This window comes from Bison bison, unplaced genomic scaffold, assembly GCF_000754665.1.
Source record: "Bison bison bison isolate TAMUID 2011002044 unplaced genomic scaffold, Bison_UMD1.0 scf7180017864519, whole genome shotgun sequence".
NCBI classification, from domain to species: Eukaryota; Metazoa; Chordata; class Mammalia; order Artiodactyla; family Bovidae; genus Bison; species Bison bison.
The window spans coordinates 4,171,292-4,195,027 of record NW_011495072.1 but is presented as its reverse complement, the minus strand read 5'-3'; the positions used below and the strand labels follow the sequence as shown (position 1 = coordinate 4,195,027).

The window sequence follows — 23,736 nt, the reverse complement described above, 5'->3', positions numbered from 1 at the left end:
CTCCTACCACTTTGATTGTATTCTTAATGTAATCATAGGGTCAAAAAGAACAGTAATTGATTTGAATTCTTGTTACTTACTGCTTTCCCTCCAAACTGGGCCAGTTTCAGGATGCTGACCAGCAATGTGTGGGCCCTATTACGCACCAGCATGAGATTTTCACCCTTTGTTGTTGTTGTTGGGTTTAGTAAATTTGAGTATCTTTGTTTGATGGTGTAAAAAGATAACTTTATCCTGTGTGATTGTGTGCCAAGATAAAATCTGGGTTTTGCTTGTTGTCTTCTGTGAACTCGTATTTGTGTTTTGGGCTAGTTCGTGTTTATCAGTGTTCTGTTTGCATTTCTTTCCCTTTGATATTGCAAGCTGAGTCATCCTTGATATTTATTCTTGCCCACTTGTAAGACTTCTCAAGGTCATTTGCTTGGCAGCTGCATTCAGCAGATTGTCCTCTTTTCTGCCACAGGTCATCATGGTCACCGGAGACCATCCCATCACTGCCAAAGCCATTGCCAAAGGTGTGGGGATCATCTCAGAAGGTAATGAGACTGTAGAAGACATTGCTGCCCGCCTCAACATCCCAGTGAGCCAGGTGAACCCCAGGTAAGGCGGGAAGGTCAGAGCACTGCTGCCTGGAATGTGCAGATGCTGGTAGTCGGGCATCTTCAGCTTGGTTCTATGTGGTTTCCTTCTAGGGTTACTCTGGGTAGGGAGGCCCCTTCAGTGGCAGAAAGCAGCCTTGTTCCCAGGGAGGGTTTTTTTTTTTCTTTTTTTAAAATTTATTTTAATTGGAGGCTGGTGACTTGACAATATTGTGGTGGTTTTTGCCATACATTCACATGAATCAGCCATGGGTGTACATGTGTTCCCCATCCTGACCCTCCTTCCTGCCTCCCTGCCCATCCCATCCCTCAGGGTCATCCCAGTGCACCAGCCCTGAACACCCCAGGGAAGGTTTTCAATAAGAGCAATCATTGTAAGCAACACTTAGCTGGTGCTTACTGTTCTAAGCATTTGCCATGGAAACCTACAGAGGTCGGTAGCGCTCCCAGCTTGCAGAGCAGGGAAGCTGAGGCCGAGTCACGCGGTACACTCAGCAGTCCGGCTTCTGAGTTCATGCTGTTCCCCTTCTCCTTACTGCCCAGCACCTAGCACCTTGTCATTTTCACGTCCACACTAACAAAGTGGGCAAGGCCTATGACTCAGGCCAGCAAGAATTTTGGCGATACAGTGAAATAGATAACTTGAGACAAATTAGTTTTGCTTTTTTAATGTTTTGTTAAGGCTTAGGGGCCACCCCCAGCAAACCCTACTTTGGGTTTGGTCTTTCATCAGCTCTGCCACTGTCTAAAACTTAGTTATGTTGTTTCGATGCATCCTGTAAACATGGGGTAAGGAAGGTGAGAGACAGGCCTGCCTCTTGGTGGTCGTGAATCTTGAATGAGATAATATACATGAGTATGCTTTGTAACCTGTAAGACACTGCACAGGTAAGACCTTTTGCTTAATGGGACAGTTCCCCGTGGCTTTATGGTGTTACGCTTCCCTGGTGGCTCAGATGGTAAAAAATCCACCTGCAATGCCAGAGACCTGGGTTTGATCCCTGGGTTGGGAAGATCCCCTGGAGGAGGAAATAGCAACCTGCTCCAGTATTCTTGCCTGGAGAATCCCATGGACAGAGGAGCCTGGTGGGCTACAGCCTATGGGGTCGCAGAGAGTTGGACATGACTGAGCAACCAACGCAACACTGCATGGTGAGAGAACTTCTGTTCTCAGTGAAAAGGGACAGACAGGTGACCTTTATTTGTGGGGGTTTTTTTTTTTTTTTTTGGTCCTGATCGAAGGGATGCCCGGGCCTGCGTGGTGCATGGAAGTGATCTGAAGGACATGACTCCCGAGCAGCTGGATGACATCTTGAAGTACCACACAGAGATTGTGTTCGCCAGGACCTCTCCGCAGCAGAAGCTCATCATTGTGGAAGGCTGCCAGAGACAGGTCGGCACACAGCCGGGGCGGGCTCTTTCAGGCGCTGCTGACCTCAGTGATTGCAGTTCCAGGAAAAACAAAAAAACAAGGCAACAGTGCTGGAAACCTGAGCCAGCTAGCTCCTCTCTGTCTCAGAATACATGGGCCAGTAAGAAGCTCCAGGCGTACAGAGGATGGTGACTGGATCATGGTTTAGCCAAGACACATACTCTACTGTACTGCTCTTCGCTGTGGCCCAGAGTCAGAGCTTCAGCACTCAGCACCAGAAGAGCAGTGCAGGGTCCTGATGTCCACACCGGAGATGTGAATGCCCAGGAGGTTCATCCCGTAGTTGGGAGGGACCTGGGGGTGATGGTGCATAAAGGAGCGGGGCTTTCCTGAGTGACACTCACCCGAGTCACGACTTCACGTAGACCTTGTGAACGAGGTGCAGGTGTCTCCTGGATCCTGGTGTTTGATACTAGCTGTGTGCATTCCTGGCTGAGATAGTTCTAAGTCTAGACGGAGTCTCAATGGGAAAGGAGCAGTGTCTGTAATGAGAAGCAAATAAGAGGCTGCACCTCACTTACGCCCAACCACGCAATTCCACTCCTTTTCCTGGCAGGGTGCCATCGTGGCTGTAACTGGAGACGGTGTCAATGACTCCCCGGCTTTGAAGAAGGCAGACATTGGGGTTGCCATGGGGATTGCAGGCTCAGACGTGTCTAAGCAAGCTGCTGACATGATTCTCCTAGATGACAACTTTGCCTCAATTGTGACTGGAGTAGAGGAAGGTGAGAGTGCTGCGTGAAACCTGGTCCAGATGCTGCTGAGCAGTATCCGTTTCTGCACGTCATTTCCGGTCCTTTTCATTAAGCTCTACATTAAAAACAATCTTGCTTTCCCAGGTCGTCTGATCTTTGATAACTTGAAGAAATCCATTGCTTATACCCTCACCAGTAACATTCCTGAGATTACCCCCTTCCTGATATTTATTATTGCAAACATTCCACTCCCTCTGGGGACCGTCACCATCCTCTGCATCGACTTGGGAACGGACATGGTAAGTGACTGGCACACATTCCACACATCACAGTGCTAAGGTGTGGCATTAGCACTCACTACTGTGTTCTCTGGGTCCCCGTGGCCAGCATTTGGAAATATCACTACCGAGAATTTCTTGGCCTGTGTGTGGCAGCCTCAGCATCAAAGATTCAGTGTTAATCATTCTTTAAGACAGGTGTCAATACCTATTTATCCGATAGAAATCTTCCCTTTTGTATCATTTTGCCCTTTTTTTAAAAAAAGACGGGGGACTTGTAATATCTCATTATAGAAAACAGTTTTTTTAAGGGAGAGCAAGAATTTGAGAACAAACAAAAGGGTCACAACATGAGCTTGCCAGTTTCTGATGACTTCTCGCCCCTCCTTCAGGTCCCTGCTATCTCCTTGGCTTATGAGCAGGCTGAGAGCGACATCATGAAGAGGCAGCCCAGAAACCCCCAGACGGACAAACTCGTGAACGAGCGGCTGATCAGCATGGCCTATGGACAGATTGGTGAGCCAGCAGATTTCAAGTATCTGTAGGGGTGCTGTCTGCCTCAGACAGGGTTTCTGAGGCTTCAGAAGTTGGGTAACTTCCAAATCTAAGATGAGCCAGGATCTAGGGTAAGGCTGGGGATTTTTTTTAGATTCCCTTCCAAGTGAGAAGATATCTTTTGCCATCTTCTCAGAAACCTTAGTTCTTTAGATTGGGCAGTTGCAACTGAGCTCATCTGCTTTAGAACAAAGAAAGGCCCCTGCTCATGGAGCCTTTTGAATGCCAGGCACTGCTCCTAAGAGCTGCAGTATTAACTCAAAGGCAGCTTTTCTGGGGAAATAAAGTCCTACCACTGATTGGACTCAGCAAACTCTGAACTCTGCACCCAGTGGAGTTTGGAGGTTTGGCTGACTGGTCACCATCACATGGCAACTCTGCACCCTCACTCTCCCCACCCCCAGTGCTTGATTTTGGTTCCACTCATGGAGCAGAACCAGCTAACAGGTAGTCTAGATGGTGGACAGTGAAAATGCCCTTTGATCCTAAACACTGCCTTTAGCAGAACTTCATAAAGCCACCAGCAGCAACTTGTTCTTCTAGACTAATTGCATCACTGTGAACACTTGGGTAAAAATGCAACAAATCAAGTATGTTTTGGAAACATGGCAAAGATTGATTTAACCATTTCTGACAACAAAGCAATTGGCTGATGGCTAGAAAGGCCTAATTCTGAAGTAGGAAAATGGTCCGGAGTGTAGGATGAAATCCCACCCCAAAGAGTTGAAGGCAGTATAGTTGGATTGGATCCCAGAGAGAAGGATCCTGGAAGTGGGGGAAGTGGAGGATCAGGTCAGAAAGTGCCACATTCGTGATTTCCACAGTGGCTGGCAAGAAGGCCATGTGTAAAAAATTTTGAGAGATGGAACAGGAGTCGTAATTTTTTTTCAGGAATTAAAAAATGGGGATGTGGATTTTTACCCCTAAGGGTCATGTCCTGATAGAAGCAGATGACCAAGGAATAGAGGTGGGTGTTTTTAAGAACAAGGGCCAGGTCCCTCTTTTAAGCTCTAAAAAGTGACTCGAAGTGGAACAGGTGTGGGTGAAGAGTGTGCCCGCAGATGATTTGTACCAGGCCCTGGCATTCAAGTTCTTTTCAACTTCTCAGGTATGATCCAGGCCCTGGGGGGCTTCTTCACTTACTTTGTTATCATGGCTGAGAACGGCTTCCTCCCAAATCACCTGCTGGGCATCCGAGTGACCTGGGATGACCGTTGGATCAATGATGTGGAGGACAGCTATGGGCAGCAGTGGGTGAGTGAGGGCTGCCCGCCCGCCAGTGCCAGACAGAGCTCCTCTAGCACCAAAGGACAGGGCTTCACGGCCTCTGGACACAAGGGCCAAGAACCAGGCTCATCCGTCTGCCTTGTGCGTTTCAGACCTATGAACAGAGGAAGATTGTGGAGTTCACCTGCCACACGGCCTTCTTTGTCAGTATCGTGGTGGTGCAGTGGGCTGACCTGGTCATCTGCAAGACCAGGAGGAATTCTGTCTTCCAGCAGGGGATGAAGTGAGTAGGCCACAGTCGGGGTTCTCAGCTCAAAGACGGGTCTGGTGATGGGTGTCTAACCCCTGCGCTAAATAAAAAGCCCAGCACCTGACACATTGGACGGAAGTTCTAGAACCTTGTCTGGGGAGCTAATTCATGCAGCAAAATGTCATTTTCTAGGTTTTTTCATCTGAACTCAGGTTCCTAAGTACAAATACATAAAGACCTATGAAGACATCAACCTGCCATGTGAAACATAGTAGGGATTCCCCTGGCACTCCAGTGGTTAAGATTTCACCTTCCAATTCAGGGGACATGGGTTCGAACCCTGGTCAGGGAGCTACATGCCTCATGGGCAAAAAAGACCAAAACATGAAGCAGAAGCAATGTTGTAACAAATTCAATAAAGGCTTTAAAAATCGTCCACGTTAAAAAAAATAATAAAAAACAATGTTAGAAGATATACTTTTATTTGCAGTTTTTTAACCTCTCTCCCCTTCTTGTTTTTAGGAACAAGATCTTAATATTTGGCCTCTTTGAAGAGACAGCCCTTGCTGCTTTCCTTTCCTACTGCCCTGGAATGGGTGTTGCCCTGAGGATGTATCCCCTCAAGTAAGTCCTTCTTCTTTTAGGTCCAAAAAGTTGGAAATAACCAGCATGGCTTGTTCCTCCCATGGCACATGTTAGTAGCTGTTTTTTTCAGAGCTGTTGGGTGATAGGTACAAGAATTCCTCTGAACTGGGAAACAAAGGCTGACTCAGTGATGCAGACCAGGAATCAGCATTGCTAGGGCCACCCAGGCTCTGACCCTTGGGCTTGCTCACCAGCCAGCTGAGCTGAGCACCAAAGCCCAGTTGTCTTGAGGCCAGCTGGGGGCATCCTCAGCTGTGAAGTTGGGGTCACAAGTCCAAATCTTGATTTGCTCACCCAGTGAGTGAAGTGCAGCCTATCACAAGCCCCTCATCTCTGGGGCCTCTGACTCCTCTGCTTTCAGAGGAGGATGGTGGAGCTGCAAATCTGAGGTCTTTATAGTCGAGCATTTGTAGTGTCAGGAGATCATGCATAGGTAGGAAGCCAGCCACTTGTCTTCAGTCAGAACCCAACTGGCCTTGAACATGGTGAAAGACACCTTTGATAGATTGAATTTTCACATGCAGAATTTGCCACAAACTCCCAAGAGTGTTTTGAAGGATTGAGTGTGTTTGTGGTATCTGCCAACTGGTTCAGGTTAGGCAGCTGCATCCTCGTTAGAATATGCTAAGCCACAGAAACTGCGACTTGTGATCTGAACATCAGTCTCCCCGTCCTTGTTCAAACCCATCTGGACTCTCTCTCAAGTAGCCTGTTGCCCTCAGCACTTCTCCCTGTTCTCATCCCAGAAGTAACCAGACCTCGTGGGGTCCCTGTCTTCCTGTTGGCAGTGTAAGGGTAGACTGGCATCCAGGGTCTCGTTACTGTGCCAGACGGTCTTCCTAGCCTTGTACCCATCCAGGCTTACTTGAGGTGGATTGAGCACTCCTCCTCTGCGTTCATGTTAGGGAGGCCGTTCCTCCCCACTCCGTCAGCCCTGATGGTTTCCAGGTTGCTTCCCTTGGGGCTTCCCTTGCTCTTGGCTTCCTGGGCCCGCGCAGCTGCACCCCTCCTTTGCCATTGTTGTCGCTTGTGCACTCCATAGATGATAATCTTCAAAGCAAGGGCCACAGTATCATTTTTTGGCTTTATATTCCCAGCACCCCACAGAGTCTGCACACAACAAGGGCAAGCCTTGCCCAAGCTGAATTCTATCATCTTGGGCCATTGTTTTAAGAGAAGGCCAGGAGAATCAGAGCTCTCTAAAAAGGCCAAAATGAAAAGTCTCACAACAAACTGATGCCTCTGAGCATCTTTTGCTGTGATTTGAGAGAGAACTTGTTCCCAGTGGGTTCTACCCAGTGTGGAAGGTGGCTTAGTTACAAAGGTCCCCAAGTCAAGCAAAGTCGTCTTTTAGCAGCTGTGGAGGACACACCAGACAGGAAGAGGGGGAGATGCCAGAGCTCTGCCCTGGGACGGCCTTCCTCCTGTGGTTGCCCTGGGAAGTTGGGAGTCAAAGTGTCAGCCTCCTCTAGAGGCTGCCCAGGGTGCCTGTCTCCAGGCTGGGGACTGTGGCAGCAGCCCCTGGGTCCCCAAAGGCCTCGGATCTCTGCTAGGACTCAGCTGCTTACTCCCCAGGTCTGGGACTCAACACACTCCTGACTCTTCTAAACTCTACTGTCAGAGACCAGATTCAGGGGATGATTAAACCAGTCATGACCCACACTGGCAGTTCTTTTATCTTCAAATGCCAGGACATGAGCCAAATGTACTTGAGTTTCTTCAATATTTTAGAAAAGGAAAAAAGGAAATATCCTGTTGGCTCTGGAATTGTCAACAAAAAAAAATCAAAGCTGACCTACAGTACCAACCGATTCTCATGGAAACCCAGCTGAAGGTGGCAGTCTGCTTTCTTCTGCGCCTCTAGGCTCTGAGCGTGCAGAAGTGGGGTGTTTTCATCATGAGTTCTGTGTGAGTGCTCAGCAGTTAGCCAGGACTGTGCCTGGCTTCTCCTTTGGGGCTGATGTGTTCCGCTGTCCCTTTGCTGACGTGCAGTCTCTGCCTGCCTCTGAGTGGTGTCCACATGTAAATTGCCACCTGGTTCTGCTTCCAGACCTACCTGGTGGTTCTGTGCCTTCCCCTACTCTCTTCTCATCTTCGTGTATGACGAAGTCCGGAAGCTCATCATCAGGCGACGTCCTGGCGGTGAGTACAGGCATTTTCAGTTAGAACTGGGGCTGGGGAGGGCTGCCTAGTTCTGGCTCTTGCTCTGTTTCTTTCGAAGTGTCTGGGCTCCTCCACAATCAGCCTGATTAGCTAAGTCCACGGGACGCTAACTAACTCCAGTCACAGCCCATCCACAGCCCATGGAGATCTCAACTGAGGTTTTAGAACTGATCAAATACAACCTGAATAGGATGTGGTAGAAACTTGGTCAGAAGTCTAAACTGTCTTTCCAATTAAAACATTACTCTTAAAAACACATACAGTTGCTGCTAAGTCACTTCAGTCCTGTCCGACTCTTAGCGACCCCATGGACTGCAGCCTACCAGGCTCCTCCGTCCATGGGATTTTCCAGGCAAGAGTGCTGGAGTGGGGTCCATTGCCTTCTCCGACATACAGTTGAGGGCCCCGTAGACTTAGTTCCCCAAAGCTCACAGTCGCTGACCTCTGTCTCTCTGTCTGCTACCCGCAGGTTGGGTGGAGAAGGAGACCTACTACTAGACCCCCTCCTGCACGCCGTGGAGCATCATGCCACAAACTCTGCACCCACCACCCACCCCCTCTTTGTGTACTTCAGTCTTGGAATTCAGAATTCCACCCTGGTAGGAAAGCACCGAAGCATGTGGGGAAGGGAGACGTCCCGGAATGAAGCATGTAGCTCTATGGGGGGGGTGGGGGTGGGGGGAGGGGTGCCCGAGAAACATCCGTCTGTGGAAACGACTGTGGGGAAGGTTTTTATGTGCCTTTTTGTTTTTGTAAAATGGAAAACTCGGAAAGACTGAAAGAATACATTTTATATTCGGATTTTTACAAATAAAGATGGCTATTATAATGGAGTCCGCCTCACAGCCTTCATCAGTTCTGTGGTCCAGATGTCCACGCAAGATTCATCTGGAGCGGTGCTTCCCAGCGCACGCGTCCCTGGCTGGCAGCCTCATCAGCATCACCTGGGGACTAGTTAGCACAGCGAAGCCACGGCCATGGAACAAGACGCTAGCCAGCAATCTGTTCAATAAGTCTGCAGGTGATGCTGATTCACATTCAAGTTTCAGAACCACAGGCTGAGGGAAACTTCCTGCCATGCTTTTGTAGTCTGAGGAGACAAGCTCACCCGAACGGGGTTCCCCATGGGCTCTACTGCAGGGGCTATGGCTGAAACCCCCCACTGCTGCCTCCACATCTGTTTCTTGATGAACATACCTGTCAGGAGAAAGATTTTCGGACCCTCAGAGAAGGCCCACCCCCACCCCCTTTCCCATCCTGGGTGCAGCCGCAGCCGTGGTCTCCAATCACCAGGACCACTCCGGCCTCAAATGTCTGTGTCCCAAGATCTGAGAAGTAGGAAGCTACCTATACACAGCTGGTTGGAACACATGTGCACATCACCAGGTGCTTCCCTTCCATATAACTCGTTCCTCATTTAGCATCGAACAGCTCCATTTCAGAGAGTGGCTATGTGCCAAGAAGGTACTTAAGAAAAAAGGTGGAAAGCTTTGTTTGCTGCAGGGTCAAGATCAAGCATTCCTTCTGCTTTCATAAAGTTAGTGTAAAAGACCCCTTCAAGTCCCATCATTCAGTAATCCATCCTGAGTGCTGTTTACTAGCTGTGCTTCAAGGCTGTCCTTGCTTCAAGTAGACGCAACAAGCGGGGAGCCCTTATCTCTGGCACTAGTGCTCATTATTTGCCAGATGATGATAGTTTGGGTTCAAGTTTGTGGTTTTTCTCTGAAAAGCTTGATTCATTGCTCCTGCCTCTTGTTCTACTCACTTCCAAGCTACGCAGATGGGAGGGGAATAAGTGACTCGCACGTACCAACCGGGCATCGTCCCCAGCCTCTCCCACTGGGGAACTGGGAGGGCAGGGTGACCTGTGCCTCCCTCATCCAACATATCAGTTCTTCCCTCCTTTCTCCAGGATCATGTCTATGCCTGTGGGCAAGTCATTGTTAAAGAGCCACTCGTTCAGCCCAACATAAGGAAACAGGATAAAGCTAAGAACTAACAGATCTCAGGCTCAGGGCTGGCAGACAAGTGATCACTGTGTCCCCCCTGAGAATGTACAGCTCTGAGGGCAGGAATGAGGCTGCCCACGTGCTTATACCGGCAGGGACTTCCAGAGGCTTGCTGTCTCTAATCCCCATACATCTGTTTTGTGGCACCCCTGGACAGCTGACCAGTGAACACATGACTTATCAAGGTCATGGTTATTCCCTGACTTAGAGGCATTTGAAGCAGCCTGAGACTGTAGACTTGTAGGTGACCACAGATAGCTTTCTGCTGGGGCTCTTCGCGCTCTATGCAGGCCTGGACTTCCAGGAGCATGGGGAGGCAGGGGCAGAGCAACACAAGGGCTGGCCGGAACCTCCTGCCCTCTTTCCACCAGAATCTTTCTGCCCTTGTTCTGTTTGACAGTCCCTTGCATAAAAAGTTTAGAGCCAAACATTTGATCTAGAGACCTCAGATACGGGGGTAGGCAAAGCTGGCATCAAAGCCAGGCCTCCTAAAGGGCCAGATCTTCCCAAGTCTCCTATAGGCAGCCCAGGCCTCGTCCTACCCAACACTCACCCATTAACTTTAGCCCTGTCAGTAAGAGCTATGATTTGCCCCAGAACAACAGAAACGGCTCCTGAACACTGACATCAGCTACTGTCTACCCCTACAAATCTGCAACTGAGCCCTCCTGACCCCCAGCCACGTTTCCCCGCAATGCCTCCTAAACATCCCCGGGGTAATGCCCTCTTGACACTTCTGACCACGTGCCCCTTTGGCCACATCAATATCTGAGCTCTTGCCAGTCATTTTTTGGTGTCATTACTGGTTCCTTATCTCTTTAGGTCTCACCCTCCTTCCTTTCATGGACAGGCTTCTAAGGAGAGTACCCATCATGTCTTCCCTCTATTGGCTTATCAGCCATCATCCCACCTGCCTCCTTCCACTGCCTGCCATTAACTCTGGCCCACCAGAATTGTTCCAGCTGAGGCTGCCACTGACCTCTTGAGTGTCAAATCCACTGGGTACTTCCTCGGCCTCTGCAGCATCTATGACGCCATCACACGTCTCCTGAAACCAGCTGCCTTGTCTTTCTGACATCACCTCTGCCCTCTCCTTACCTTTCTGCCCTCATCTCCACCTGCCCCTCTGTTGCTAGTTCCCTCGGGGAGGTTCCCACTCCCTTTCCCACCTATATTCTTCCTCTGTGTGTTAGTCGCTCAGTCGTGTCGGATCCCGTGGACTGTAGCCTGCCAGGCTCCTCTGTCCCTGGAATGCTCCAGGCAAGAATACTGGAGTGGGTTGCCATTTCCTTCTCCAGGGGATCTTCCCGACCCAGGGATTGTACTCAGGTATCCCGCATCACAGGCAGATTCTTTACCGTCTGAACCATCAGGGAAGCCTGAGCCCCAGACCCATAAATCCATTTTTCTCAGCGTCTATTCAGAAAGCACAGCACACTGTGGAGCCTTAACCCCAGTGACAAAACTGAATCTGACTGAGGTCCCTCACAATGAACGTGCTCTGGGCAAAGTCATCTGTCACCCTGTGGCCACTTCAGAACCCTAGAAGTCACCTGAGGCTTCTCTCCCTGATCTTGCTGTGGCCCCGCCACCCCACCAGTCAACACCCACTGCTGGTTCCCGTGTGGTGGCTGAGAGCAAGGGCTTTGTGTCTCTACAGCCTGGACACAGTGGTCCTGTCACTAACTGACCACGGGCATGGAATTTAGTCTCTTTGCGCTTCATTTACTCTAGAATAAGGGTGGCTTTCTGAGTTGTTAAAAGGATTATGTGAGATTACACATAAAGAGATTAGCACAGTGGCTGGGAAAGCCTTTTCTCTGTTGTCACCGCCCTTCACATCTGGATGTCCTGGCTGGTCTCCACTTTCTGCCTTCCTCTAGTTCAGTGGCTCTCAAAAAGGGTCATCTCTAGACCAGTATCACCTAGGAGCTTGTTAGAAAAGTGCATTCTAATTCAAACTATTGAATCAGAAACTGGTTGGGAGAGAGAGGGACGAGAACCGCAGTCTCTTTTATAAGCCTTACAGGTGATTCTGATGCGTGTCAAAATCTGAGAACTATTGCTCTACACCATCCTCCAAGCTCTACTTGGCTGCCTCTCACCAGGCCTGTCTTCACCCTGACCTCAGCACATAAACCCATCTCTGCTCAGCCATCCAAATTCCTGGGCGGTCCTAATGGGCTCTCCCCTTGGCATCCTCCTTCCAATCATCCACCCTGGATCAACCTGCTAACCTAGCCAGTCCTGGCTAATCGACTGACCTTTCCAGGTGCCTTTCAGGCCTTTGCTCCCTGGGAAAGGTTCAGTGGCCTCTCCCTCATGCACACCTTGCTGTACCCCCCAGACCTTTGTTTATTGGTTTATTCCCTCACCAGGGAACTAGAGTTCCCTAGAGCAGTGAACCAGGCCACACCCTCCTTAACATCAGACAGGATCAGTGCTTGTTGAATGAATGAACACTGTTACCAGATGTTTTTCCTGCTACCCAAAACAGCCATATTTTTAACATTGTACCTTCATCTTGGGTCTGTTTTTGGATCAGAACTGACAGTCCCCAAAGGAAATCCATGCCCAGGCTTGCCAGAAATCTATGAGTTAGGGCCTCTCCCCATTTCTCAAGACTCTGAAACTGGAAATTAGGGATTATTAAAAATGAGTCATGGATGGAATTAGGATGGCAAGAAATGGACTGGCAGACCATGGCAAGTGACACAAGAAGATAGAGAAGAGGAGATGTACACAGAGACACCAAGACAGGCCTGCCTCAGTTCCAGAGCTTTCAAATCCCTGGGCCTCAAATAATCTCACGAGAAACCCTTCCCACTCCCTGATTAGGTTAGAATCTCCTTTTAGGTAGTTGATCAGTACTCTGCTTCTTCATAGAACTCTCTGTTCTCACTATGTATTACTCAATTATGTAATAATGAATCTAACATCTATTTTTGCTTGGGAACCTATAAGCCCCATGAGGTCTGGGAGCTGGTCTGTTCTTTTCTGTTTTATCCCTGGTGCTCAGTTCAGCGCCTTAAAAAGAGACTTTGGCACTTAGCAGAGTGGCCAACACTCTATTTAAAGAGAAGGGCGGGTTCCGGCACAAGATGACAATGTAGGAAGATCCTGAGTTCACCTCCTCCCACGGACGTGCCGAACCCACAGCTACACATGGAACATTTTCCTCTGAAAACGAAAACCTCTGAAAAACTAGCTGAGCGACTCCTCCACATCAGGCAAAGCCCTTGGAAGACTTTACCCACTGTGCGATGACCCACAGTCAGGGGGGAGTCTAAAACCAGAGTTTCTTCCTGGGGACAAAGGCACCCCTACTTTAAGACCTGCACTTAAGAGACATGCTGCCACCACCCCCACCCCACCTCCCCCTCCCCGCCCCCTGCAGACTTCTAGCGTTGAAAACCAATGGGCCTCACAGCCACAAGGCTCATAGGCTGTAGTGAATGGAGGAACAGCTCTTAAAGGGCTCCCGTGTTTGGGTTCATCCCAGAGACCAATACAAAGGGAGCCAATTGAAAGGTGCCCAGACCTTACATGAAATAGGCTTACTTGCATATCTTATAGCATCAGTCCAGGGGCAGACACCTAATTCAACACACATCTAGGGCCTGCAGGGTTCTTTCCAGGGATGAAGCCTACTGTCAGACACCATCAAGCACCCCAACTCCGCCTTGCCCCCAGCTTGTTAGGACCTCCCAGGAAGGAGCTTGAACCCCCTTCTGACACCCTGATTTTTGTGGCTGCCACTCAAGGGACACCTTGAGATCACCCAGCTCTGGTGCCCAGTGAGGCTTTTATGCTCAAGCATCCCACAAAACTGTAACCAAAGGAGAAAGAGGTTTTAAACAGCCAACCCCCACCCCTGCAAGGCATACATCATGAGGCAATGGTTTCCAAGGAGACCAGTCTTTCTATGAAAGAGGCCTATAAGCTATCTTCATAGGTGAGACCTGAGGGTTCCAATCAGACACACATCTAAGGTTCTATAGAAACCTTTCCAGAGACCTCGGAATGCGGGCTCTATCTTTGTACTCTCCCTCTTCACTCGAGAGCATCAGCATTTCCTGGAGAGGAGTTTTTGCACATGCCTGGTGCCCTAGGTTTTTGGTCTGGCACCCAGGAGACACTGATTGCCTGGCTTTCGTGGGCAGGGGGGCTTGCATCCCTGAGTCCCACAGGCCTGTGACAGATAGACCATCCCACCCCAGGGCAAAGCACAAACAGCAGATTAAAATACACCCCTAGTCTTCCTGAGCAAGAGGCCTACTTTCTTTTCCTGAAGTTCTAGGCTGAGGGGTAGCCTTCTGGTCTGGTACACATCTAGGCCCCTACTGAGGTGCACTTGAGGGATTACAGAAGCCATCTCTGTGCGCTCCTTCTGCCTCATTCCAGGTAACTGCAACCAGAACTTGAAGTTTCCAAAAAGGAACTTTCATCATCTAGCAACCCCATTTTTTTTTACAACAGCTACCCAGAGGACATATTCACATTCAGTTCAGTTCAGTTCAGTCGCTCAGTCATGTCCGACTCTTTGCGACCCCATGAATCACAGCACACCAGACCTCCCTGTCCAACACCAACTCCTGGGGTCTACTCAAACTCATGTCCATGGAGTCGGTGATGCCATCCAGCCATCTCATCCTCTGTCGTCCCCTTCTCCTCCTGCCCTCAATCTTTCCTAGCATCAGGGTCTTTTCAAATGAGTCAGCCCTTCGCATCAGGTGGCCAAAGTATTGGAGCTTCAGCTTCAACATCAGTCCTTCCAATGAATACCCACGACTGATTTCCTTTAGGAGGGACTGGTTGGATCTCCTTGTACTCCAAGGGACTCTCAAGAGTCTTCTCCAACACCACAGTTCAAAAGCATCAATTCTTCAGTGCTCAGCTTTCTTCACAGTCCAACTCTCACATCCATACATGAGCACTGGAAAAACCATAGCCTTGACTAGACAGACCCTTGTTGGCAAAGTAATGTCTCTGCTTTTGAATATGCTATCTAGGTTGGTCATAACTTTCCTTCCAAGGAGTAAGTGTCTTTTAATTTCATGGCTGCAATCACCATCTGCAGTGATTTGGGAGCCCAAAAAAATAGTCTGCCACTGTTTCCACTGTTTCCCCATCTATTTCCCATGAAGTGATGGGACCGGATGCCATGATCTGGCTCTAATGGCCTGTAGGACTTATGTTTGCAGTCCCACTGGACTGTATACTATTTGCATACTTTAAAATCTATTGCCTGAGGGTCTGGGTCCTAGTCAGTCTGAATCTAGGTGCTGAGGTCTTTTCTTCTGAGACACTGAACAGTCTTGGCACACCCTTAACTATGGGGTGGTGGTGGTGGTTGTTCAGTTGCTCAGTTGTGTCTGATTCTTTGCCATCCCGTGGACTGCAGCATGCCAGGCTTCCCTGTCCTTCACCATCTCCCAGAGTTTACTCAAATTCACATCCATTGAGTCGGTGATGCCATCCTATGTCATCCCTTTTCTTCTACCTTTGGTCTTACCCAGCATCAGGATTTTTTCAAATGAGTCGGCTCTTTGCATCAAGTGGCCAAAGGATGGGAGCTTCAGCTTCAGCATCAGTCCTTTCAGTGAATATTCAGGGTTAATTTCCTTTAAGATTGACTGGTTTGATCTCCTTGCGTTCAAGGGACTCAAGGGTCTCCTCTGGCACCACAGTTCAAAAACAATTCTTCAGCACGCAGCCATCTTTATGGTCCAACTCTTACATCTGTACATGACTACTGGAAAAACCATTGCTTTAACTATATGGACTTATGTCAACAAAGTGATGTCTCTGCTTTTTAATACACTGTCTACGTTTGTCATAGCTTTTCTTCCAAGGAGCAAGTGTCTTTTAATTTCATGGCTACAGTCACCATCTTTAGTGATCTTGGAGCGCAAGAAAATAAAGCCTGTCACTGTTTCCACTTTTTACCCATCTATTTGCCATGAAGTGATGGGACAAGATGCCATGATCTTTGTTGAATGCTGAGTTTTAACCAGATTTTTCACTCTCTTCTTTCACCCTTATCAAGTAGCTCTTTAGTTCGTCTTAACTTTCTGCCATTAGAATGGTATCGTCTGCATATCTGAGGTTATTGATATTGCTCCTGGCAACCTTTATTCCAGCATGTGATTCATCCAGGCCAGCATTTTGGATGATGTACTCTGCATATAAGTTAAATAAGCAGGGTGACAATATACAGCTTCAGTGTACTCCTTTCCCAATTTGGAACCAGTCTGTTGTTCCATGTCCAGTTCTAACGGTTACTTCTTGACCTGCATACAGGTTTTCTCAGGAGACAGGTAAGGTGGTCTGGTATTCCCATCTCTTTAAGAACTTTCCACGGTTTGTTGTGATCCACACACTAAAAGGCTTTGGTGTAGTCAATGAAGCAGAAGGAGATGTTTTTCTGGAATTCCCTTGCTTTCTCTATGATCCAACAGATGTTGGTATTTGATTTCTGGTTCCCCTGCCTTTTCTAACTCCAGCTTGTACATCTGGAAGTTCTTGGTTCAGGTACTGCTGAAACCTAGCTTGAAGGATTTTGAGCATGACTTTGCTAGCATGTGAAATGAGCACAACCATACAGTAATTTGAACGTTCTTTGGCATTGCCCTAACCACTAAAAATAGGCTGCTAAGACAATCACAAAGGTTTGAGAGGCAACCAAGAGCTAGGGCAAGGTGAACAATAAAGTTCATCTCTTACATAATGTCCCCGTTTCATGACTTGGAGAGGCGGCTGTTTCATCTAATGCATACAAATCAAAAGAGAGTTGAGGGAAATGAAATAGGGGATTATGTTCCAAATGAAAGAACAAGACAAAATCCCAGAAAAGGCCCTTAAGGAAATAAAGATAAATGATTTATCTGAAGAACTAAAAATAACGATCGTAACACCCTAATTGGGAGAAAAATGGATGAGCACACTGAGAACGTCAATAAGAAGATATAAGAGATATATGAAAGCACCAAATAGAAGTCACAGAGCTGAAGAATACGGTAACTGAACTAACAGCAACAGCAAAGCACTAGCAGAGCTCAACAGTAGACTAGATGGAGGAAAAAAAGGATCTATGAACGCAAAGACCGGACAGGGGACCCTACCCAATCAGACCAGAAACAAAAAACACATCTTCTTGAGGCTAGAAGCCCGGAGAGTTTCAAACAAGATGGAACCAAAGTGACTCATACCAAGACATATTATAATTAAAAGAGGCAGAGACTTGTCCATAGCATCTTGTAGCTGAAAGCAAAGGCAAGGCCTAGCTGATGGGTCTCCTGCTCTCTGTCCTCCTGGAGGCAGACCCAGGCACGCAGAGCTCCGGAGAGCCTCCTGGCTGGGCTCAGATGGTTTCAGGTGCTGGGTTTCCTTTTTGTTCCTTGTCCCTCTCAGCCTGTGTGCCTAGAGAGAAGCGGTCTCAGCAGTGGTGCGGGAGGTCTGTTTCCTCAGTTTGTGAAGTGGGAGATCTGGACGAAGACCTGGACTTTCTCTAAATCTCCTTCTGGGCTTCCCTGGTGGCTTAGCAGTAAAGAATCTGCCGGCCAATGCAGGAGACACGCATTCAACCCCCAGGACCGGAAGATCCCACGTGCCATGGAGCAACTAAGCCCATGTGCCACAGCTACTGAGCTTGTGCTCTAGAACCCAGGAAGTGCAACTACCGAGCCCGTGGGCCACAACTACTAAAGCTTGAGTGCCCTAGAGCCTGTGCTCTGCGACAGGAGAGGCGACTGCAATGAGAAGCCTGGGCACCACAACGAGAGAGTAGTCCCACCTCACCATAACTAGAGAAAAGCCCCCGTAGCAACGACGGCTCAGCACAGCCCAAAACAATAAATAAATAATTAAAAACAAATAAATAACCCTCTTTCTGTCTGCAAAATGGAGGCAACTGAAGACTGCATGAGGAGTACCTGAGTCTTCATCAGGGTTCATTAAAGGGAAACTCACTTCCCACACTCGCCCACCAGCACATCTGCACAGTAACTGGGCTTCAAGTACCCCCTGAAGACAAACCTAGGGGAGCAGACGTGGTGTTCCCAGAAGAGAAATAGCTACTTGGGCCAGGCAATGGCCTATACTACAACTATTTTATAAATGAGGAAACAGGCTCAGAGAAGTGGAGTAACTTGCCTGAAGTCACACAGCTAAGGAGTGACAGAGATGGGCGAGTCTGTCTTGAAGCCCAGACTCCTAAGACTTTGTACCTGGCCCATATTTAGCAAGCATTAAGAACATGTCTGCAGTCCATGGGGTCGTGAAGAGTCGGACACGACTGAGCGACTTCACTTTCACTTTTCACTTTCATGCGTTGGAGAAGGAAATGGCAACCCACTCCAGTGTTCTTGCCTGGAGAATCCCAGGGACGGAGGAGCCTGGCGGGCTGCCGTCTACCGGGTCACACAGAGTCGGACATGACTGAAGCGACTTAGCAGCAGCAGCAGCAAGAACATGTCGACGTTGTGGCAGAAAGCTAGTGCCGGGGCCAAGAACTGCAGAAGGGCAGTTTTTATGAAAAACAAAGGTTAGAGTTGGTGTTAAAACATAAGATCATGGAAAGTTTCTTGGAAGTTAAGCACATGGTGTTCCACAGTTACTCAAATGGATTTGCCCTCAGGAGCTGCTGGGTGACTAAACCTGCAGTTTGCGTAACTGGGCAGTGAGCATGAAGGCGGGTGGTTGTAACCTCAGGCCAGCTCTGTGCTGCCTCTCCTATTAGGCTGGTGGTGGATCTGCTTCCCACAATGTTGCAGAACTGTGGGTGGAAGGATAGAAGTTCCCTTACATTCTCAGGTTCTGTGTTAATGATTGCTTCTCAGTGGTCAGGAGCTCACATTGCCCTTCCCAGCTCTGCCTCCTGTAGAAAGCAGTGATCCCTTCCCTTCTAGCATTCCAGGCTGCCCCGGTGTAGTTAATTTGTGCACAGGAAAGCAAAGTTGCTTAAAGAGGTTGTTCATTAACTCAAAGAATATTTTGTAGTATAAATAACTGCTCCCTTTAAAACTAGTTGCAAGGGGCTTCCCTGATGGCTCAGATGGTAAAGAATCTGCCTGCAACTTGGGAGACCCGGGTTCGATCCTTGGGTCGGGAAGATCCCCTGGAGAAGGGAATGGCAATCCACTCTAGTACTCCTGCCTGGAGAATTCCATGGACAGAGGAGCCTGGTGGGCTACAGTCCATGGGGTTGAAAAGAGCTGGACATGGCTGGGTGCCTAACACACACAAAACTGGTTGCAAGCTTTTAATTTCTTCCCAAAATGACAGACACACAAGGACATCTTGCCAAAGAAATTACCCCAGAAATCGAGTTTCAGCCTTGAGTTCTGTGGGGTATTTTCTCCCAAAGAATAGACAGCAAATCACTCCCAGCCAGAGTTTCATCGCATATGCATGAGCTAGGGGGAGAAGCCCAGAGTCTTGGCAGGTCACCTGTTTCAGTTCCTTTATCTCTGGTGCCTGGAGAATCCCAGGACAGAGGACCTGGGTGGGCTACAGTCCATGGGGTCGCAAAGAGTTGGACACGACTGAGCGACTAAGGAAGGGTCTCTGGTGCCAGTTGGGCAGCGTTTTCTAAAGGAAAGGTAACTAACATTCTCTGAACATGTACCACGTGCCTTCAGCACTCTTTGGGCTTTAGGTTTATTTCACTTAATCCTCCGAAGCAGATAGAGATAGGTAGATATTGTTCCACTTTACAAAGGAGGGAAACTGAGGTTTGGAGAGATTAGGGGCTTCCCAGGTGGCTCAGTGGTAAAGAATCTGCCTGGCAGTGCTTGCCAGTTACAGGAATCACAGGTTTGATCCCTGGGTTGAGAAGTTTCCCTGGAGAAGGAAAGGGCAACCCACTCTAGTATTCTTGCCTGGGAAATCCCATGGAAAGAGGAGCCTGGTGGGCTACCTATGAAGCAAATAGGTAGATACTGTTCCCACTTTACAGAGAAGGAAAACTGAGAGCTGGAGAGATTAGTAGCTCATAAAAGGTAGTTGAGGAAGGAGCACAGGTCTATAAGCCTTGAATCTTTCAACTATATCAAGATGCCTTCCTCCAGGGACATAAAAGCACCCCAGCTTACCACTGGTAGCTTTTACCCGGACTTACTCACCCTAAAGCCTTGAACTCCTGCACCCTCACACTGGCTCACAGAGACTCCTGAATCCACACTTGTGGGCATCTATCTCTCCAGGTATGCTTGTTCCAAAGCAGCATGGAGTTATGGCAGCAACTCACTAGTTTTTCAGCAAACGATGCTCCCTTTCCACCTGAGCTCCCAGTGAGACCACACTTCCCAGTCTACCCTGTAAGCTGCAGCTACACTCCTACAGGTCACCTCCAGGCCTGGCCCATACACCCTTCAACGGAGAGAGTCCTCACCCTCTTTCCACATCCACCTGTGGAATGCAGGAAGAGACTGATGTTGTAGCCCTCCAGGCTCCTCTGTCCATGGGATTTCCCAGGCAAGAATACTGGAGTGAGTTGGTCATGGATCTTGCTGACCAAGGATCAAATTCGCATCTCCTACACTGGCAGGCAGATTCTTTACTGCTAGGCCACCTGGGAAGCCACAGGAAAAGATGTGTGCATGCTCATTTGCAGTCATGTTCAACTCTTTGTGAACCCCCAGACTGGAGCCCACCAGGCTTCATGAGTTTCTCCAGGCCAGAATACTGGAGTGGATTGCCATTTCCTCCTCCAGGGGATCTTCCCGACCCAGAGATCTAACCTGTGTCTCTTGTATTGGCAGGCAGATTTCTTTACCACTGAGCCACCTGGGAAGCCATAGGAAGAGATAGTAAGGCCCTAAAGCAGTGGTTCTCATCCTTCGTCGCAAAACGAAATCAGCTGGAGAGCTTTAATGATCTCCACGGCCAGGCTGCTTCCTAGGCCAGTTAAATCAGGAGCGCAGGAAGTGGAACCCAGCCAGTGGGAGTTGTCAATGTTCTCCTGCTGATTCCTCCTTGCAGCCAAGGTGAAGAACTGTTGCCCTAGAGTGGTGGTTCTCAGTGTGTGCATGTCCAACAGCATCAGCATCACCTGGGAATGTGTAAGAAAATGCACATCCTCCAGCCTCACCCTAGACCTGCTGAGTCAGAACTCTGGGGAATCATGTTTTCAGCTCTGCATCTGGTTCTGCTGAACACTGAAGTTTGAGAGCCACTGTCCTCGAGGAAGGAAGCCACGAGACAGCAGGAACCTGGGTCCCAAGCTGCTGTATCAGGAATATCCATGTTGGAGCATGAGTGAGAAATAAACTTTTATTTTGTTAAGCCACTGGTCCGGTAGGTCAATGTTTGCAGAGCTTAAAAGACAACAGGGAAGAGCTGAAGGTGGGACTAAGCAGTGGTGTGTGAGAGCTGGCTCCTATCAGCTCACTTCATTGATCCATTTTTGGAAATTTTTCAAGCCAGGCGACTTCACATCAGTAGCTTGACACTGGAGGAGACTAGAATATTTACACCTTGGAAAATGTCAAATGCTGCAAACCATGGCCTGTTTTCCCAGACAGCCAGCTGTTAAACACTAACCAGCACATTGTTGGGACCAAGTACCAGGGTAAGACAGCAGCATGGTGCACCCTTCCTGAGCAGTAATGAAGCATCAAAAGAAATGCCACCAATGTGTGAGGCTCCCTAGACCCAGCCAGCCCTCAGACTTCTCTGGACAAACTCTGTCTTGGCCAAGTCCTTGTATTTAGAGCTTCTGGAGGCTTGAGAGATAGGGGGCTGTAGGAAGCAGAGGGGATGAATGGTCAAAACTTTCTTACAGATTGAGTGATTGATAGATTCAGAGCAGAGTTTCCCGACCTTGGCACTGTTGACATTTGGGGTCAGCACATTCTTGTTTGGGGGGCTATCCTGTGCACTCTAGCTTCTTTGGCAATATCCCTGGCCTCTGCCCACTAGATGCCATTAGTCAGGTACTGCCAAGTGTCTCCTGGAGGGCAAAGCCACCCCTAGTTCAGAAGCACTGATTAAGAACTACCTAGAAGAGAAGAGACCTAGAAGGGAAGAGACATGCCAAGGAGTGCTGTGCTCAGCATACCATCTCAGCCCCAGAGCAATTTTGAGAAGATGCTGTTGGAGTCAGTTGCAATCACATGCTGGCCTCCTGCCACTGTCCTCAACAAGCTCTCTCCCTTGGTTTCCCATCTCCTTGATCAGGCCCTTTCTTTCTCAATGATACCTGTACTCCTGGAGTCTTACCACCACCTTTAGCTCTCCGTTTAGGAGTGTCTCTGCAGGTTCCATCCCTTGGTTGGGAAGATGCCCTGGAGAAGGAAATGGCAACCCACTCCAGTATTCTTGCCTGGGAAATCACATGGATAGAGGAGCCTGGCAGGTTACAGTCCATGGGATCGAGCAAGACTCAGACATGGTGAGCAGCTAAACAACAGCAAGCTGGTGCTCTCAAAGTGCTGCAGGCGTGTTCAGTTCTCCTCATAACACCAGTGGCCTTGCCCTCTCCCTCAAGACAGTATGATACAGTGATTGAGGATATTGGTTCCAATGGCAGACGGTCCAACTGGACCCTGCCCTGCTGAGCTTTAGCTGTGTGACCTTTGACACATTTCTTAACCTCGCTGAGCCTCCATTTCCTTGACCAAATGCTGCTGCTGCTGCTAAGTTGCTTCAGTCATGTCCAACTCTATGCAACCCCATAGACAGCAGCAAATGGGGAAAGTACTATTTCCTACTTCATAGGGTTCTTTGTGAGAATAAAATGAGACAATACTCAGCAAGCCTTGGCTATTGTTTAATAAACAGAGCTTACAGACTGCACCTGGTGTGGTAGACTCTATACCACATGCTGGGGATGCACTGTTGTGCAAACCACAACACACAGTCCCCCACCCTGTAACTCCCAGTCCGGGAGAAAGACTGTGCAGTCAGATCTTAACATGTTCTGAAGTAGGTGCCAGAATAGGACTCTCCCCACTCCTGTGCCTGCTCCTATGCCCCTGTCACCCAACTCCTATGCTGCAGAAACTCACAGAAGGAGCCTAACCAAGCCTTGGCGGGGGTGGGTTGGAAGGAGGCTCCTGAAGGAAATCAATGTGGGCACCATACAGATCCTACTGTTTGCCTGCAAACATTCATTCCGTGTCCCCTCCCTGCCTTATTCTTACGCATCCCAGGCTCCACTGGGACATCCCGAGTTTTCAGGGCCTTCGTGATGGAACAGAAAATATTTCCTCTATTTTCTTTTTCCTTTTATTCTCCAACTTCTGTGTAATTTTATTTCAGCATGTTCCCATAATGCTGGTATTGTTTTTTGAGTGTTCCTTTAAACTTCAATTATGAAAAATCTCTAAGGTACACAAAAGTAGAGATAATACAACAAAGCTCCACATAGCCATGGCCCATTTCAACAACTACCAATATTTTGCCAATTTTGTTTCCTCTACCTTCCACCTTCCATGCTCACTTTTTCCTTCAGGAGTATTTTAAGGCAAATTCTGGACATCCTATCATTTCACCCAGAAATATTAATACTTCACTATGTATCTCCAGCAGAAAGTGATCTTTTAAAAAAACTCACAACCACCAAGTAGATTTTTTTCTTCCAAAAAACAGTGTTTTTAAGATACACACATGTCGCCATGGGTACCTATGATTCTTCACTTCTAACTGCCGTCAGGGCCTCTGGTGCACCCACATTTGGCCTCTTCCTTCTCTCGGTGATGGACATGGGGCTGTGGACAGCTCCCCTCCAGAAGAGGTAAAGCTGCAGGGGACATCCTCACCCATCTCTTGTGGCCTTTGTGAGAACTTGCTTGGGAGAATTGGTGGTCACATGGTGTAATGTTGTCTTTACATAATTTGACCAAGAACTGCCCTCCAGGAAAGCTACAGTAGTCCTCACG

General features: G+C 48.6%; 1 protein-coding gene across 1 annotated transcript in view; it reads left to right on the top strand.

Annotated features, from left to right (window-relative positions):
* The window catches only part of ATP1A1 (ATPase, Na+/K+ transporting, alpha 1 polypeptide), a 21,328-nt gene extending 12,651 nt beyond the window's left edge, over positions 1-8,677 (top strand). The window contains exons 14-23 of the mRNA XM_010830730.1: positions 464-600; positions 1,842-1,992; positions 2,588-2,756; positions 2,871-3,025; positions 3,397-3,520; positions 4,668-4,813; positions 4,939-5,069; positions 5,559-5,660; positions 7,732-7,823; positions 8,314-8,677. Coding sequence (XP_010829032.1) covers positions 464-600; positions 1,842-1,992; positions 2,588-2,756; positions 2,871-3,025; positions 3,397-3,520; positions 4,668-4,813; positions 4,939-5,069; positions 5,559-5,660; positions 7,732-7,823; positions 8,314-8,342 — 1,236 coding nt within the window. The 3' untranslated portion in view covers positions 8,343-8,677. The remainder of the gene's footprint in view (positions 1-463; positions 601-1,841; positions 1,993-2,587; positions 2,757-2,870; positions 3,026-3,396; positions 3,521-4,667; positions 4,814-4,938; positions 5,070-5,558; positions 5,661-7,731; positions 7,824-8,313) is intronic.
* Positions 8,678-23,736: the final 15,059 nt, after the last annotated feature.